Below are 18,981 nucleotides of genomic sequence, written 5' to 3' on the forward strand. Positions count from 1 at the left end.
GTTAACACAAGTAGGCATTGTCAGTGAATAATGTGTATCAAGACTCAGAAGATATGTTGTAAGTTTAAGATGTACAAGATTTTTAAGAGCAGATACTATGTCATGAAAATGTGGTTGATCTTAGATGAAGAGTAGCATCTATACAGATTGAATGAAACATGGAGGATTGAGGAAGGGTATAATGGATGGCAAGCCAGTAAGAGGCTTGTTATCAACTACCATATCACTGTGATATGGTAGTTGAAATAAAAATCATGGGATTATAATAGGAATGATGATAGAGAGTGCAATGGTGTCCGGTGAAAGGCTGGATAAGGAAGTGTTTGAAGAAGCATGAAAGGAATGTCTGGCTGGATAGGGATATGTGGAGGGACAGAGGCATAAGAGATAGACAGAATTGAAAAGATAAGTAACTAGATCATATAAGATGTTTCAGAAATTTAGATAGTAGATTTACAATTATTGATGTTGAATGTTGCTTAGTTGTGTATGTTATTTATCATCTTTACCAGTAGAAATACTTTTCTCTCCCACAGCCTTGTGAGAGTGATCCTGCCACAGAGAGTTGGAGAAGTGCAGTTGAGACACAACTCATTCAGTATGTCAGTGATCATTATCCACATGGTGTGTGTGCTGTGTATGCCCGCACTCAAGGATCTGCTGTCACACTCACCATGTGCATAGAAGACCACCAATTCCAGCCCAAAAATTATTGGTATGAACACTGTCATCTACATAGTGATGATTTGAGTCTTGCAAAATGTTTAGATTTGTTCTAGAATGTTTACAGATGTGGTGTTAACCAGATGTCATTTATTACTTCAGTGGTGCATAAGAAGGAAGATTGCCTGTTTACCTAAGAATTTTATTTCTACTTGTTTTACATGAACTCATTTTTTTTCTTTAATGAAAGTATATATTGTTAGTTTTACAAATTTGGTGTAGAGGGTGCTAATGTAGCTACTGAGTTATCTTGAGTGTGGAAAGGTATTTTTTGACTATTGAAAAGTTGACCTTTAGATATTTGTTAATGGGAAAACATGAAAATAAACTTGAATAGTTTTGTGAAAACTGAAGCAGTTCGTCTTGCTGACTTGGAACTGAAAAGCAAAAGTTGTGAATGATATGAGTTGATTAAGAAATAATGGATGGAATGGTTAAGTCTTACCCTATTCAGACCTGAAAGTAGACACAAGATAAAGTTGTGCAAGGAACAGAACAGTGGTAGATTCATGTCTTAAGAATATGGAAGTATTTGCACTATTACATAAGATACAATTACCTTCCTCAAGTCATCAGATACTTCTTGTCTCTTTGCCAGTGGTTTCCAAACTTTTCCTGAGTGAGTACCATATGGAGGTACAGTACAGTCCAAGTACCACTTGGTTCAATAAACTCAATTCCAGGAGATATCAATTTATTCACAAGTAGAACACACAAATAAATTAAACAAGGAACACAAGTCATTTAATGTGAGGGACGCATCTGTTTCATTTCCATCAGCTGTTCGATGCCAGATTATCTTGTATAAAGCGACAATAATTTTTATGAGAAATTGATTAATTTGATTTAACTAAAAATTGTGTACCACAGGTTGGGAATCACTGCTCTATGCCAAGCTTACATAATTAGAAGCAAGCAGTCTGCTACCACTTCACCTCCATACTTAACATTTCTGTCAACTATGCTTGCAGTATTGTTACTTTATCCTAGCTATCACTTTCTTATCTTCCTTTCCACCTTTTCCAGCTCAATGATAGGTACTATTGCTTTCCTGGCTATATTCTTATTGGTCAAAACTACTGGCTGAAGTCTGTATTGCAGTGTTGGATGAAATATGTACAGTCAAAGTACTTCTCTCCACAGGAATGGTCGGTGGCGATCAACCTGGACTGTGACCCTAGGAGGGGGAAGTGTGGAACTGAAAGGAGTCCTCAAAGTTCAAGTCCACTACTATGAAGATGGCAATGTCCAGTTAGTCACTTCTAAGGATGTTAAAGGAAACCTAACTGTTGCTGTAAGTTTTTATGGTTTATTTGGTGTTTTTTACATATTCAACTGTTACTAGTTTCTGTACATCTTTTTAGAAGCTATTTCTAAATGTTACTTATAACCTACATAAATCTAGGTATTGCAGGGCTTTAGGAAGTATTCATTTGCAATATAATATGCTCATCTGCATAATTCTGGGTTCAATAATACTAGCATGTACAAATATACAATTTAATTTTCTCATTTGACTGATATCATAATAGACATCAACTCGTTTGTCCAGCAGGTTTGGCTTTCCCTCTTGGCAAATCTTATCCTGCTATCTTACACTAGTATCTTCATTTGTTCATGGAGATTTGGAACCATTGTTGATCACGAGTTTATTTATAGTGATCTAATTTCTGTGTGTGTGTGTGTGTGTGTGTGTGTGTGTGTGTGTGTTTCACTGTTTGATCTGCTGCAGTCTCTGACGAGACAGCCAGACGTTACTCTACGGAACGAGCTCAGAGCTCATTATTTCCGATTTTCTGATAGGCCTGAGACCAGGCACACACCACACACCAGGACAACAAGGTCACAACTCTTCGATTTACATCCTGTACCTACTCACTGCTAGGTGAACAGGGGCTACACGTGAAAGGAGACACACCCAAATATCTCCACCTGGCCGGGGAATCGAACCCCGGTCCTCTGACTGTGTGTGTGTGTGTGTGTATTTACCTAGTTGTATTGTACAGGGTTCGAGCGGGACTCATAATGTCCTGTCTCCATGTCTCCATTTATCTAATTTTTCCTTAAAGTTTTGCACATTATGTGCTGTAACAGCTTCATTATTCAATGCATTCCACTTCTCCACTGTTCTGTGTGGAAAACTGTATTTTCCAATAACCTTCACACACTGCCTCATCGTGATCTTTACATGTCCTCTTGTCCCTCTATCTTCTGTCACCAGCACCAGGTCTTCCTTGTCTATCTTTTCAATGCCATTGACTAATTTGTACATTGTTATTAGGTCCCCTTGTTCTTTTCTATCTTGTAAGGTAGGTAGTCCCATTTCCTTCAGTCGTTCTTCATATGTCAGGTCCTTTAGTTCCTGCACCATCTTTGTAGTAATCTTCTGTATCCTTTCTAATCTTCTTATATCCTTTTTAGACCTCAGAGACCACACCACTGCTGCATATTCCAGCTTTGGACGTATCATGCTTGTGATGATTTTTTTCATCATGTCTTTGTCCATGTATTGAAGTGCCACTCTTATATTGGTCAACATTTTATAGGATAATCCAAATATCTTGCTTGTGTGTTTTTCGGGGCTCAGATTTTACTGTATAAGCACTCCCAGATCTTTTTCCTCTTTAGTCTTCATTATTTGTTCCTCTCCCATCAAATAGTTCCATACCAGTCTTCTTTTGCTCTTTCTTAGTTCCATTATATGACATTTCTTGGCATTAAACTCCAGTTTCCTTCTTGGTTTTGATAACTCTTAGCAGCTTTGCATCATCAGCAAATAGATTAATATAACTGTTTACCTCAATGTGAATGTCGTTTACATAAATCTGAAACATAATGGGGGCTAACACTGATCCTTGTAGCACTCTGCTTGTTACTTTACCCTAAGATGAGTATGTATCTCTGATCACAGTTCTCATCTCCCTATCCTTCAAATAATCTCTTGTCCATTCTAGCAGAGTTCCTCGCAGTCCTCCTATGTTTTCTAGTTTCCAAAGTAGTCTTCCATGAGGGACTTTATCAAAAGCCTTTTTTATATCCAGGTATACTGTGTCCAACCATCCGTCTCTGTTTTCCAGTTCTGCAATAACTCGAGTAGAAGCTTAGTAAGTTTGATACACATGGCTGTCCTGTCCTGAACCCAAATTGTCTGTTCGATATGACTTGTTCCTTTTCTAGATATTTAACTAATTTTTCTTTGATAATTATTTCACACAACTTTCCCAAGACACTTGTAAGTGACACTGGTCTGTAGTTTAGTGGTTCAGTTGCCTTTTCTCCCTTAGATATTGGCATTATGTTGGCTCTCTTCCATTCTAGTGGAACTTTCCCTTCATTTATAGAACTTGTAATCATTTCCCAAATTGGATCCAATATTTGCTCATTACATTCTTTTAACACCTAGCCTGATACACCATCTTGCTCCATTGCTTTGCTGACTATCCAACTTATCCTTATCTTCCAATATCCTCCTTGTGCACTGTGGTTTCCTGTAATCCTTGGCAATGCATTGTCCAATTAGGTTCTGTGAAATTTTCTTCTGCAGTGAACACCGTTTTGAAACTCATTATTTCACACATATCCTTCTCTTTTTGGGATGTCTTCCCTCCTTTAATTATTTTTTCTATTGTTTCCTTATTCTTTGTTTTGCCATTTATAAATTTGTTGAAAAGTCTGGGTTTGTCTGTGTTTTTATTCACCACATCTTTCTCAAAGTTTCTTTCTTCCTCTCTCCTTACTCTAATATATTCATTTCTCGCATCCCTATACTGCTGTCTCTTATTGTCATTTCTCTGTTTTATGAGTTTCTTCCAAGCTTTATCTTTTGCCTTTTAAGCTTTTATGCATCTAGCATTGTACCAAGTTTGTATTTTTTTTCCGTCTATGAAAAGGTACATATTTTTTATAGGTGCACCGGTACTTGGTTCCGGCTGATTACTTCCAGCCGGAACCTCAAATTTTAGTAAGTTCCGGCTCCGGCCAGAGCTATCATGAAATAACCGGCCGGAACCGGAACTTTTGTTTTACATCTAAGCAGTTATCATAAGACTTACATTTCTCAACTCAAACTCTTTGCATTTATTTCTAATCTTGATATTTTTCAACTATTCATATACATAATTTCATTAAGAAAATACAAAGTGGTTAGTAATATACTGTAGTTATCTTTCAAGTACTTTTATTGGAAAACTTATAGGGTAAACTTTGTCGTTAACCAAAATTATAATTGCTAAGAATTAAGATTGGTAGAGAAAAATTGAAAATGTCTGCATTGGTGCAAAAAAAAAAAATCCTTATCTTAATTATTATATTAAACTGAAATCTGATAGATGGACAAAATTTTCTTTATATATATATATATATATATATATATATATATATATATATATATATATATATATATATATATATATATATATATATATATATTACTATTTAGTTTGGTACTGAATATGATTTCTAGTTCTGGTTCCGGCCGGAACTTGATATACTGGTTCCGGTGCATCCCTAATATTTTTTCACTCCTTCATTGTACTTCTGTAAGAATATTTCATATTTTCGTATTGTCTTTCCGTACATAATGTTTCTCCAGTCAGTATCAGAAAAAAAGATCCTTAATTTTCTATATCTGCTCTTGCATAATTTAATCTCTCTCCTTTGTAATCATTTCTGTAACTTATCCCATCCTCCTCCTGTACAGGCAACCCCCGCTTAACGAACGTTCACACAACGAAATTTCACTACAACGAACATTTCCTTTTACTACCAACTGCTCATATAACAAACACCAAACTCGCTTTAACAAAATTTTATCCAGATTATTTTTTTCCAAGTTTGAAAGCCCCTCTGTATCATGCAAACTGACAGGCTTTTGAATACATCAGCACCTCTCGTGGACAAAGTGCACACCACTCACTCCCCTACCCTTCCCCACTCTTAGTTCAAAACAATAACGGAGTCCAGCAGCAGCTCGTCTTCCCTCACTCAACATGCCACCAAAACGTCCTACAACCAGCTCTGCAATGTCACCTAGTGTTGCTAAGAAGAAAAGGAAGTCTCTTACTCTTAAAGTGAAGCTGGATATCATTCACAGACATGAGAGAGGCGAGAAAACTAACAGCATTGCTTGCTATCATGGCTTGACTCCATCTACTGTCTCTGCCATATTATTGTCAAGTCAGCAGACTCTATTAAGAAGGCTGGTGAGACTGTATCTTTCTTGCAAGCTAAAAAGAACCACCCGAACTCGTGACTCTGCAATGAATAAAATGGAAATGTGGTACATAAGTTTTGTATGTGGTACAATGATGCGTCCTTTGTTTACATTCCACAGGTTGCCAGCTAGCTTTTTTCCTGCTCCACGCTCCCTCCCTTCATTAATTTAAGATCATCAACATTATAAAGTTACTTACATACATACATTAGTGTACATTTTAAAGACTTAGTCTTAAATTAAACTGCTTAAATGTTTAACTTCATGATTTTTACTTTCATCGAATCTTTTACTGTACTATGATGCACTCTTGCTTTGTTTACTCTCAACGGAAGTTCAAGTCAGGGATCAAAGTTGTTATAATTGGTTTGCTTAATGAAAATTCACGAGACGAACAGTTTTTTAGGAACGTAACCCGTTCGTTAAGCGGGGGTTGCCTTCATTTGCATCTCTAATGTCACATGATCACTTCCCATTGGACTAAGGTATTGTATGATTAGAGGGGGCTCTGGTTTCTTTGTGATGACAAAGTCAAGCAACAATAGTTCTTCTTCCCCCTGTACCTTGTTGACTCCTCTACTCACTGATCCATTGCATTAACCATAGTCAACTGTAACACCTCGCTCCAACTAAATGTATTCTTCCATCTCTTCTTATCATGTTATCTAGGCACTTAATCCCCTCTCTTTGCATATCTTTATGTTCCTCTGCTCCACATGTATTCGTCATAGGTGGCACATATATAACTATGATTTTTCTATTCTTCAATTACTCTGTTTTGATTGTTACTCCCATTACTTCCACTTTGTCCTCATCATACACTCAACCCTCGATTTGCCGGACCTCCATTTGCCGGATTTCGGATTTGCCGGACAAGAGTCTGTGGGAAAAAAAAAAAAAAAAAAAAAGTCCGGGACAAGTCGATTTCAAACTACCGCGCCAGACAAAGTTCGCAAATCGGGCACTATAGATGGCAGCGCGGGCGGACATACACGTCTAGTACTGGACTGTAAACAAGTCTGCCGCGTCACACGAGTGTTGTGCTTACGTGCTTGTCGTGGATGATGTCGTGATGATGATGATGATGATGGTCGTCGGAGGTTTTGCCTTTGCCTCGGCACCTCCTGTTACTTCTATTCTTTATGATCCTGCCTTTCTTTTATTTTTCTTTCTCTTGTCTTCCACATCTGGTGCAAAGTCTCTTTCTTCTCCTCAGTTTTGTTTTTCTGAACAAAAACGCCTGATTTATTTTCCAACTTCCTGGTACAGCTGGTGCAGGTGCCGAAATGCCGTTAAAGACAACACTATGTTCCCACCGGAAATTTTTGCCGTTAAACACGGGATTCCGGTAAATCGCGTGCCGTTAAAGCGGGGTTCAACCTGTATAGGGTAAAGTCCGGCAAGGGGGTAGACCCCCGGACATTTTCCATTGGCGGACATTTGCCATTCCCGGACAAGCCTTCCCCCCTTTTAGTCCGGTAAATCGAGGGTTGAGTGTATTGCACATCCTCCACACATATATCATCATGATCCATTATTAGCACTCCTCCTCCTCCTCCTTTATCCTTCCTGTCTCTCCTTCAGCTATTATATCCCTCCTCTCTAAAGTTAACATGGATCTCCTCTCTTAATTTTTTTTCCTTGATGCAGATTATATCCAGCTGTTTCTCTTTCAAATAATCCCTAACCTCCCACATGCTGGATAACAACACATCTTTATTAGTATAAGTCACTCTTAATTTCTTGCCTCCTCCACGATCTCCTCTTTCTTCAGTAGGTACCACTTCTTTTGTCTCATATCTAGAACCCTCAAGTAGAAATTCTTTTTCTCGATCTCCGTCCTATTCTCATTTTTTTTCCTCAACTTCATTTCTTAGCACTTTCTCCTTTTCCCTCTTCTCTAGGTTCATATTTCTTTTTATCCATATATCTTTGTGTTCAGTATCATCGGCCAGCTTCCCTTTCCTAGCCATAATTTCCTCTACCGCCACTTGAGATCTCATTCTCCTTTTCATTGGTCTCCTACCCCCTTCACTGTTTCTTCCTAACCTGATCACTTCCTCCACCTCCTGGTCCAGTTTTTGTATGCTGTCTTGAAATTGTTTGATAAAAGTTTTGGCAAATTCTCTCTCTTAACATTCTCTTGTGAACTTATTTGGATTTTTTTTCTTCATCTCAAAAATCACGAAACTCTTCCTCTTATCTACAGTATCTCGCACAAGATGTTTCTCTTTAATTACTTGTATTACAGCAACTTTTGTGTTTTCCTGAATTTGTCTCTTTACTACCTCTGAAAATTTAACTTTTTCCTTTTTCTTTTCTTGGTCCCATGCATTTCATAGTTCTTCAGCTTGTTTTCACCCAATCCACCTTTCACCCTGCCCACAATCCCATCCTTTACTTATACCTGTAAGCTCCTTAACCCCTTTGCGCCGGATGTTAAAAAAGCCCGCCTGTATGATATACGGGTGGTAGTGCCTGAGCCTGAAACTCGTGCAAGCTTGTCATACTTGTTGTCTTTGTGTATTATGCTGCTATTTTTTAGTCACTATATCGCCTTCGAAGAAGAAAGTGGACGCTTCTCTTCGGAGAAGAGAGAGAGAGAGAGAGACATTTGCTAATATTTTAGACACAAGCGGACGCATGTAGCTTATCTTCGAGAGGAAGAGGGGAGGGAGGGAAGGAGAGAGAAACGAAGGGAGGAGAGAGAGAGAGAGAGAGAGAGAGAGAGAGAGAGAGAGAGAGAGAGAGAGACATTTGCTAATATTTTAGACACAAGCGGGACGCATGTAGCTTATCTTCGAGAGGAAGAGGGGAAGGAGGAAGGAGAGGAACGAAGGAGAGAGAGAGAGAGAGAGAGAGAGAGATTAGAAAATTTGTTGTTTTTGTATTTGTGTGTGTGTGTGTGTGTGTGTGTGTGTGTGTGTGTGTGTGTGTGTATTTACCTAATTGTATTTACCTAATTGTAACATACGGAAAAGAGCTATGCTCGTGCTGTCCCGTCTCCATATCTACTAATGTCCAGCTTTTTCTTAAAATCATGAATATTCCTTGCGTTGACCACTTCCACGTCTAAACTATTCCATGCTTCCACCCTTCTATGAGGGAAGCTATATTTTTCACATCTCTCCTATAAGTGGCCATTTTAGTTTTTCCCATGCCCTCTCGACATTCTTTCATTCCACATACACAGATCTTCCCTATCCATTTTTCCATGCCAATCATCACTCTGTATATTGCTATCAGGTCTCCCTTTCTCTTCTGTTTTCCAGGGTCGGAAGTTGCATTCTTTTCAGTCTGTCTTCATAAGTCAAATCTCTTAAGTCAGGCACCATTTTGTTGCAGCCCTCTGTACTTTCTCTAGTTTCCTTATGTGTTTCTTTAAGTTCGAGCCCACTGTATTGTTGCATATTCAAGCCTCGGTCTTATCATTGCAGTAATTATTTTCTTCATCATTTCTTCATCTAAATATCTGAACGCCACTCTTATGTTCCTCAATAAGTTCAATACTTCTCCAATTATTTTGTTTATATGTCTCTCTGGCGATAGGTCATTGGTAATTGTCACCCCAAGGTCTTTTTCTTCATGACTGGTTTTATGTCTTCATTTCCTATCTTGTACATACTCCTGATTCTTCTTTCACTCTTGCCAAACTCTATTTTCTTGCATTTTGTCGTGTTGAACTCCATTTGCCATGTACAGCTCCATTTCCATATTCTGTCCAAGTCTTCCTGGAGTAGTTCGCAATCTTTGTCACATCTCACTTTTCTTAACAATTTTGCATCGTCTGCAAATAGGCTCACATAACTGGACACCCCATCCACCATGTCATTTATGTAGACCGCGAACATTACTGGTGCCAACACTGATCCCTGTGGAACTCCACTCTCCACCAAGCCCCATTCTGATGGTCTGTCCTTAATTATTGTTCTCATTTCTCTTCCTACCAAAAGTCTTCCATCCATTTTAGTAAACTGCCATGCACTCCTCCTACCATTTCAAGTTTCCAGATCAGTCTCCGGTGTGGTACCTTATCAAAGGCCTTTTTTAAATCCAGATATATTCCATCAGCCCAACCATCTCTTTCCTGTATTACATCTATCACCCTCGAATAGTAACATATCAGGTTTGTCGTGCATGAACGCCCTTTTCTAAAACCAAATTGACACTCACAAAGTATGTCATTTTTCTCCAAGAAGTCTGTCCATCTATTCTTCACCACCCTCTCACACATCTTAGCTACCACACTTGTAAGTGACACTGGTCTATAGTTCAATGGGTCTCTCTTGTTACCTGATTTATAGATTGGGACAATGTTAGCTCTTTTCCAGTCTTGGGGCACTACACCTTCCCTTAATGAGGCATCAATTACTTCACAAACTTTTTCTGCCAGTTGCTCCTGCATTCTCTTAAAATCCATCCTGATACCCCATCAGGTCCCACAGCTTTTCTCACTTCTAAACTCCCCATCATATTCTTGATCTCCTCCACAGTTACTTGAAACTCCTTCATAATCCCTTTCTGTTCCATTACCAGTGGTTTGTCAAAAGCAGTCTCCTTTGTGAATACCTTCCGAAAGCATCCATTCATAGCCTCTGCCATTTCCTGGGATCCTCACTGCATACTCCATTTACTTCTAAACTTTCAATACTTTCTCTATTTTTGATGTTGTTGTTCACATGTCTGTAAAAAGCCTTGGTTGGTCTTTACATTTATCAATTATATCCTTTTCTTGTTTCTTTCTTTCTTCTCTTCTAATCAACACATATTCATTTCTTGCTCTTTTGTAACTTTCCCACTGCTTAATCCGTCTTTTCCTTCTCCACCTCTTCCATGCATCCTCTTTTCTTGTTCTAGCCTTTTCACATCTATCGTTAAACCAGTCCTGCTTTCCAACTTCTCTATGTTGTCTTATTGGTACAAATTTTTCTCACCTTCTTTGTATATTTTTATAAATTCCTTCCACTTTTCATTTGCTCCTTAGCACTCTTGAATTTCATCCAATTTGTCTCTTGAAAGAATTTCTTTAGGTTTCCAAAATCTGTCTTGGCATAATTCCATCTTCCCACTTTATATTCTTCATTTCTTCTAGATTTCTCTTCATCTATCACCTTGAACTCCAAAACTGCATGATCACTCTTTGCTAAAGGGCACTCCACCCTCATCTCCTCAATGACCATTGGCTCTGTACTAAAGACCAAGTCCAGTCTTGACGATGCTCCCTCTCCTCCAAACCTAGTATCTTCTTTGACCCACTGAGTTAACACATTTTCCATTGCCAGTGTCAATAGTGTATTTCCCATGTTGTCTCTGATCCTTCCATTGACCAGTCCTCCCAACACACCTCTTTACAATTAAAATCTCCCATCATTATAGTTCGTTCACAGCCACCCAACATTTCTTCCAGACATGTTCCTGTATCACTTATCATTTCTTCATATTCCTGTACTGACCATGCATTTGTCTTAGGTGGTACGTACACCACTATGTAGTGCCTCTTTTTCCTTCATTAGTTTCTGCTCTGATCTTTAGCACTTCTGCCTTTCCCATACCTTCTTTCACTTGATCCACCTTTATATCTTTTTAACCAGCAACATCACTCCTCCTCCCATCTTACCTACTCTATTTCTTTTCCAAACATTATATTTCCTTCTCCAACCATCATCAGGTCTTCTCCTCTCTCAGTTTTGTTTCAGTAAGACCCACAATATCTGGGTTCTTGTCCCTCAAGTAATCGTTGAGTTCTAAAATCCCGATATCACTCCATTTATGTTGGAATACATTACATTCCGCTCATACGTAAGTTTCTTTAGTCCTTTCTTGCTGTACTTTTCTGGGTTATGAACCACTTCCTCAGTCTCATATCCAAGATTCTCCAGAAAACTCTTTCTTCTCCTCTTCTGTCCTCTCTTCATTTTTTTCAAAGCCTCCTTTCTCAACTCATTTAACATTTCTCTTTCCTTTTCACCGAGATCTCTTCTCAACCAAATCTTCCTTGTTGTTTCCTGCTGGGCTAGCCTCCATGACTTCTCCACCAATTCATCTACATCCTTTTGTGACTTAAGTTTGATTCTTATTGGCCTCATACCTTCTCCTGTGAACTTTCCAATTCTATGGAAGTCCTCTATTTCTTGTACTAGGTCTTTTCCTCCTCCTGCACCACATTAATGATATTATTTATCACCTTTTTATGTTTTCTCTCTCTCCATTTTACTCGGTGTCTTATCCTCCTCCACACCAAATATCACCACACATCTCTTTTTGTCTACAGTTTCCCTCACCAATGTCTCATTTGACTTAATAACCTTCACCACTTTCTCAGCAATCTTCTCTTCTATGATCTGTTGATCTATAATTTCAGCAAGGCCCAAAGTTTTCTCCCCAGACTCTTTGATTTCCTTTTCCAGAATTGCAACTTTGTAATTTACCTCCTTTCTTTCCACTTCCTGACTTTTTTTCCATTCAGCCTGCTTCTCCATCACTTTTCCTAAAGATTCTCCACATTTGTCGCAATTCACTTTAATTAACTTAACTTCCTCTTTCAGTACTGCATTTTCTTTCTTCATATCGGCGCACTCTTTCATTACATTGTCATAACTCGTTTCCAGGCCCCCATACTTTTCAAACAGTTTTTCAATTTTACCTTCCAACTCCAGAATTTTCTTCACATAAATGCTCTTCTCCATTATTCCTTGAAATCCTGTGAAGTCTGATTCATCCTTCATCCTCATATACTTCTTCCCCATTTTTTTACCTTTACTATTGCCTTCCTTATATTTAGTTTTCCATTTATGAATTTGTAAAACATTTTTGGGTCACTATCACAGTTTTCCACCACCCTCTGTTCATATTCCTTCTGTGCTGTTTTCCTTACTTCAACATATCTATTCCTTGCTGTTTTGTAAACTTCTCTTGATAATACATCACTGTTTTTCTTAAGTTTCTTCCATGCCTTTTCTTTGTTCTTTTTTGCTTCTTCACAATTTCTATTAAACCACTGTTTATTATTTAAAGTCCTCTTTCTGTAATATGGCACAAACTTTTTCACAGCAGAGTTATACAAATCCATAAATTTATCGTATTTCAATTCCATATCCCTTTCCTGGTATACCACGGACCAGTCAATTTCATTAAAGAACTCCCTTATATGGTTATAATTTGCCCTAGTATAATTTGATTTTTCCTCCCTGCGTTCCACAATCTTATTCATGCTTAATTCCGTATCCAGCTCAAAGCTTAGGACATCATGATCGCTTTTCCCCAAGGGACATTTATGTTCAATTTCCTCTTTTAGAGAGATGCCCCTGGTAAATACCAAATCCAACCTTGCTGCAACATCTTGTCCCCTGCACCTTGTTGGTGATCTCACCCACTGTGTCATCAAGTTATTTGTTGCTACCTTTAACAATTAATTCCTCTGCCCACTCACCACCGTTCACCACTTCGTAGTCTTCCCTCACTATTTCTTTACAATTAAAGTCTCCGACTATCATCACTCTATCCTTTCTGATGAGTTTTTGCTTCATTCTGTCTAGAGTATTTCTCATCACCATTTGGTACTGTTCATATTCCCAAGCATTGGTTCTGGGTGGTATGTATACTGTTATAATATTAATGTCCCTCTTGCCATCTGTTATAAGCATACTTATCACTTCCTCATTTCTCTTACTATAGTTCACCTCCTTCACTATCAGATCTTCCTTAGTAAGAACCATTATACCACCACCTCCTTTATTTTTTCTATAATTTTTCCATACTTTGTAGTGTTTTACAACAAACCAGTCTAGCTTTATTTCGGGCCTTAGCTTTGTTTCCACTATACACATTATGTCCGGTTTGTTATTTCTTAGGTAATCCATACATTCTAGCCTCTTAGACAGAAATCCATCTATATTCATGTAAGTCACTTGTATTCCATTCTTAGTCTCTTTCTTCCATGTAATGCCTATTCCGCCTGTTTTATCCACCACTTCTTTAGCCTTCCATTTCTCATCCTCCAAAAAAACTTGGTCTTTTCCTCCTCTGTTCTTTCGTCATTTCTCTCTTTCACTTCAGTTACAAGCTCTTTCATTTTCATTCGCTCATCCTGTGACATATTTCTTCTTATGTAAATTGTTTTGGTTTCCTAAGAGTCCTTAAGTTTCCAAGCCCTCCTCAACAAGGCCTCCGCTGCCACCTGAGACTTTAATTTCAATTTTAATGGTCTATTCTTGCCTTCCTCAAAAGCTCCCAATCTCACACTTTCTTCTACCTCAGCATATAGGTCCTCTTCCTCCACAGAGATCTTATTCAGTAAAGACTTAATTCTCTCATTTTCCTTATTCCTCCTATCCTGCCAGTTTCTGTTAGTTTCCTCCCTCAATCCTGTTATGATCACACATTTTTCTTTTCAGCAATATCTCTCACCACATACTCATTTTCCTTTAGTGCTTTTACCATTTCACTCTGCGTAATCATCTTATTTTCCTCCTCCTGCTTTTTCACTATCTCCCTAAAGGACCTTTGTACTTCCTGATGTTCATGTTTCACTTCTTTCATCCTGGCATCAATTAGATTAAGGCATTTTTTCATCCTCAAGTCCCTTCGGATATTTTCATCTCCATTTCTAGGAATTTAGCCTTCATCTCTTCACATTGTTTCCTTAGTTGTTGGTTTTCCTTCTCCATCTCTACTTTTTCCTTCAATAGCTCTTTATTCGCTATCGTTAACAAATAGATCTCTTTTTTGAACGAATCATTCTCGGCTATAACTCTATCCAGTTTTTCTTCTATGGACAAAATATTTAGGAACTTACTTTCCAGTGCCTGGATTCTTGCATCCATATCTAATTTCTCCAGTCCTCTTGGAATACACTTAACCCTTGGCTATCGCACCCAATTAGGGCCAAAATAGCCGCTCCATAGCCAGCATCGAATTGATCTTCAAGGTGGTTTTGGCCAATGAGCGCTCAGATATTCCATCTCATCCCATAGCAGGCATCTGAGATCGCAATAATGAAATTTTAGCAGCTTTTCATGGGTGCGCGATAGCAATAAAACACGATAGCCCAAGTCGCGATAGCCGAGGATTGACTGTAGTTACAAAACCTTCAAAATCTTTGGGTTGCCTAGGGGTAGCCGCCATGTTTGCTATCGTCAGCTGATTACGACCAAAACAATCACCGTCCACAGTCTCCTCTCAGGGACCACTCTCCATATCCCTCACTTTCAACACTATACGACAGTAGGACATCAACAGGACACTAACTCAGAGGTACCCGGGCCCTGTAACACCATAGGTATTTTCACTCCTTCCGTCCAGTTGGAGAGAGCCGTCCTCTCTCACGGCCACTTGTGTGTGTGTGTGTGTGTGTGTGTGTGTGTGTGTGTGTGTGTGTGTGTGTGTGTGTGTGTGTGTGTGTTTCACTGATTGATCTGCTGCAGTCTCTGACGAGACAGCCAGACGTTACCCTACGGAACGAGCTCAGAGCTCATTATTTCTGATCTTCGGTTAGGCCTGAGACCAGGCACACAACAAACACACGTGTGTGTGTGTGTGTGTGTGTGTGTGTGTGTGTGTGTGTACATGTGTGTGCATGCGCATATATTTACCTAGTTGTATATTACAGGGTTCAAGCAGGGCTCATAGTGACCTGTCTCCATATCTAATTTTATCCAACTTTTCCTTAAATATATGCACACTTTCTGCTGTTACAATCTTTTCACCAAAGTTGTTCCAGTTGTTCTGCCATCCTATGGGGAAAACTGAACTTTTTAATATTCCTCAAACATTGACTTTTCATGATCTTCTTGGAGCGTCCTCTTGTTGGACTTTCATAATTTTAGTGTGTCCTCTTGTTCGTCTATCTCCATTTTCAGTCAGTGATACCAGGTCTTGTCTATCTATCTTATATATATATTGTTATTAGATCTCCTTGTTCCCGCTTATCCTTCAAAGTTGCTTGTTCCATTTCTGTCACTCTTTCTTCATAGGGAAGATCCTTTATTTCTGATACCATCTTCATAGCTGTCCTTTGGATCCTTTTTAGTTTCCTGGTATCCTTTTGCATGTGCAGTGACCTCACCATTGCTGCATATTCTAGTCTAGGTCTTATTATAGTTTTGATGATCTGTTTCAGCATACTCTTATCCATGTAACTGAATGCCACCCTGATACTTGTTAGTGCCTTGTATGCTGAAGCAAATAACCCATTTATGTATCTTTCTGGGGTCAGGGAGTCTTGTGTCTGTCCCAGGTCTTTCTCTTCTTTCCTTTTCATTATAACCTCTTCTCCCATTTTGTATTCCCACATAGGTCTACTATTACTTTCACCTATTTCTATCACATGACATTTCTTGGCATTAAATTCTAATTTCTACTATGACTCCACTCCAAGATCTTGTCAATATCTCTCTGCAATTCCATATGGTCCTTGTCATTTTTTATTACTCTCAAGAGTTTTGTATCATCTGCATACTAGTTTATGTAGCTACTCATTACTCAAGCCCTCTTGTATGTCGTTAATATATATTTGAAACATCATTGGTGACGGCACTGAACCCTGTGATACGCCACTAGTTACTGTACTGCAACTTGATGGGGTTTCTCTTATTACTGTCCTCATTTCTCTTTCTGTTAAGTACTCCCTCATTCAGCTTAAGATACTTTCCTGTATTCTTCTTATGTGTTCCATTTTCCATAAGTTTTTTATGTAGTACTCTGTGAAAAGCCTTTTTAATATCTAAATACACTGTGTCAATCCATCCATCTCTCCCTTGTATCTCATCTATTACTCTTGTATAGAAACTTAGTAAGGTTTTTATACATGATCTTGCTTTTCTAAATGGAAATTGGGATTTATTTATGATTGTATTTTTCTCCAGATATTCCTGATTAACAATTTCATAAATATTTCCCATAACACTAGTCAGTGACACTGATCTATCATTTAGTTCCTGGGTCTTTTTGCCTCCTTTGTATATTGGTACTACATTTGCTTTTTTCCATTCCCTTGGTATTTTGCCTTCCATTAAAGAACTGCTGATCACATCTCAAATTGATTCCACCAGTTGTTTCCAGCATTCTCTCAGTGTCCATCCTAACACTCCATCTGGCCCCATTGCCTTTCTTACATCCACCATTTCTAGTAATTTGTAAATTTTTTGTTTGTTTGTTCTTAATCCTTCCTGTATCACTTCATCTTTTGGTTCTATGAAATCTCCCTCTACATTAAATACAGATTTAAAGCTTTCATTTATTAGTTCACTAATTTCTTTTGTTGTTTTGTATATCCTGTTTCCCTGAATTAAGTTAGTGATGTTCATCATCTTTCCATTTATATACTTTTAAAAAAGCTCAGGTTCCTCTTCACATCTCATCACTACATCTCTTTCAAAAATTTTCTCTTTATTCTAATGTATTAATTTCAGGCCTCTTTATGCTACTTCCTATTTTCTTAATTTTGCTGCTTCCTTAATTTCATGTGCTGCATCATTACTCTTCTTAGCTTTTGCACATATAGCATTAAACTATTCTTTGCTCTGTATATGGGAGTATACTTCTCTTGGACTGCCTTGTATGGTTTTCTTCTAATCAATATTACCAAAGTAATTACTTGATCCTTCAAATTTTGTCTTAGGGTGATTTAATCTTCTTTGTTCGTATCCCTTATTGCATTTCAAAATTTCATGATCTGACTTGACTTCTAGAATCACATGATCACTTTTTTCTGTTGGGCTATGATATTTGATGGATAAAGCTTTTTTTTTTTTTTTTTTTTTTTTTTTTTTTTTATCAAATCCAGCATAGATGGTTCCTCTTCTCCTCTATACCTTGTGTAGTCATTCACCCATTGGTCCATTGTGTTTATATTGCCAGTTGTAGCACTTCTTACTCCCATCGTCCTGCGTAACTGTTTACTTCCATTTCTTCCCAATTTCCATATCTGCAGTTTAGATCCCCACAAGTAACATTCTTCTGTCCTTTCTTAACGTATTGTTGAAACACTTAAGCACTTCATTTAGCATTTCCTTGTGTACATCAAGCCTCCATGTATTAGTTTTCAGTGGCACATACATTACTGTGATTTTCCTCCTTTCTCTCCCACTGGCCGTAATTGTTATATGTAAAACCTTTGCCAGTCCATCTCCATATTGTACTTCTTTTATGTATATATCCTCTTGAGCCATTATCAGTATTCCTCCTCCTGCTTTTCCCCTTCTGTTTCTTCAAACATTATATCCCTGCTCTTTAAAATTCACTTGGACATTTTCACTTGACTTTGTTTCAGTTATACATGCCACATCCAGTCTTTTTTCCAATATATAATCTCTCACTTTCAGCATTCCTGAAATCAATCCATCTATGTTTGTATACATGACTCTTATTGTATTTCTTCCTCTTCTTGGTCTCTGTCCTTCTCTTGTTTTTTTTTCCTTAGCTTCATTTCTCTCTTTTTCCCTTTCTTCCTGGTTCATATCTCTCTTTATCCAAATGCTATATTCTGTCTTCTGTGCCAATTTTTCTGCCCTTGCTAGTATTTCTTCAACTCCTACTTGAGATCTCATTTCAACTTTTAGTGGCCTTTTAGTTCCCTCATTATATTTTCCAAGTCTACATATTTCTTAAATTTCTTTCTCTAGATCTTGTTCCTCATTCTGAACCATTGAAGTAATTTTTTTTTAACCATTTCTTTCTCCTTCTTTTTCCTCAAATTTCACTGGGTTTTCTTCTCTTATAGTCCAAATAAAACCATGCACTTCTTTTTGTCCACCATGTCTCTCACTAGCTTTTACTTTTCTTTAATCACTTGTATAACTGTATCTTTGGTTTTCTCCTGTATCTGCTGCTTAACTACCTTTGCAAAGCTAGCTTTTTCATCCTTGCATTCTTTTTTCTATGCCTTCTTTCCCTCTTCTAATTTTGTTTCATTTATTGCTTCTTTGCCTGTCCCCATCTTAGCATTCAATATTTCTCTTAACCTTTCCACTGTCGCTTCAGAACTCTTACACTGTTTTTCTTTTTTATTCCTTCCAGTGTTACTTTCATCTTATTGTTCGCCATCACTG

At 38.0% G+C, this 18,981-nt stretch overlaps 1 protein-coding gene across 2 annotated transcripts in view; it reads left to right on the plus strand.

Moving 5' to 3' along the window:
* Positions 1–18,981, plus strand: part of LOC123498117 (F-actin-capping protein subunit alpha-like) — a 44,758-nt gene that overhangs the window by 14,791 nt on the left and 10,986 nt on the right. For both annotated transcript variants that reach the window (XM_045245274.1, XM_045245275.1), the window contains exons 5-6: positions 537–715; positions 1,867–2,017. In XM_045245274.1, the coding sequence (XP_045101209.1) occupies positions 537–715; positions 1,867–2,017 (330 nt within the window). The remainder of the gene's footprint in view (positions 1–536; positions 716–1,866; positions 2,018–18,981) is intronic.

The sequence above is a fragment of the Portunus trituberculatus genome, chromosome 47, assembly GCF_017591435.1.
Source record: "Portunus trituberculatus isolate SZX2019 chromosome 47, ASM1759143v1, whole genome shotgun sequence".
NCBI classification, from domain to species: Eukaryota; Metazoa; Arthropoda; class Malacostraca; order Decapoda; family Portunidae; genus Portunus; species Portunus trituberculatus.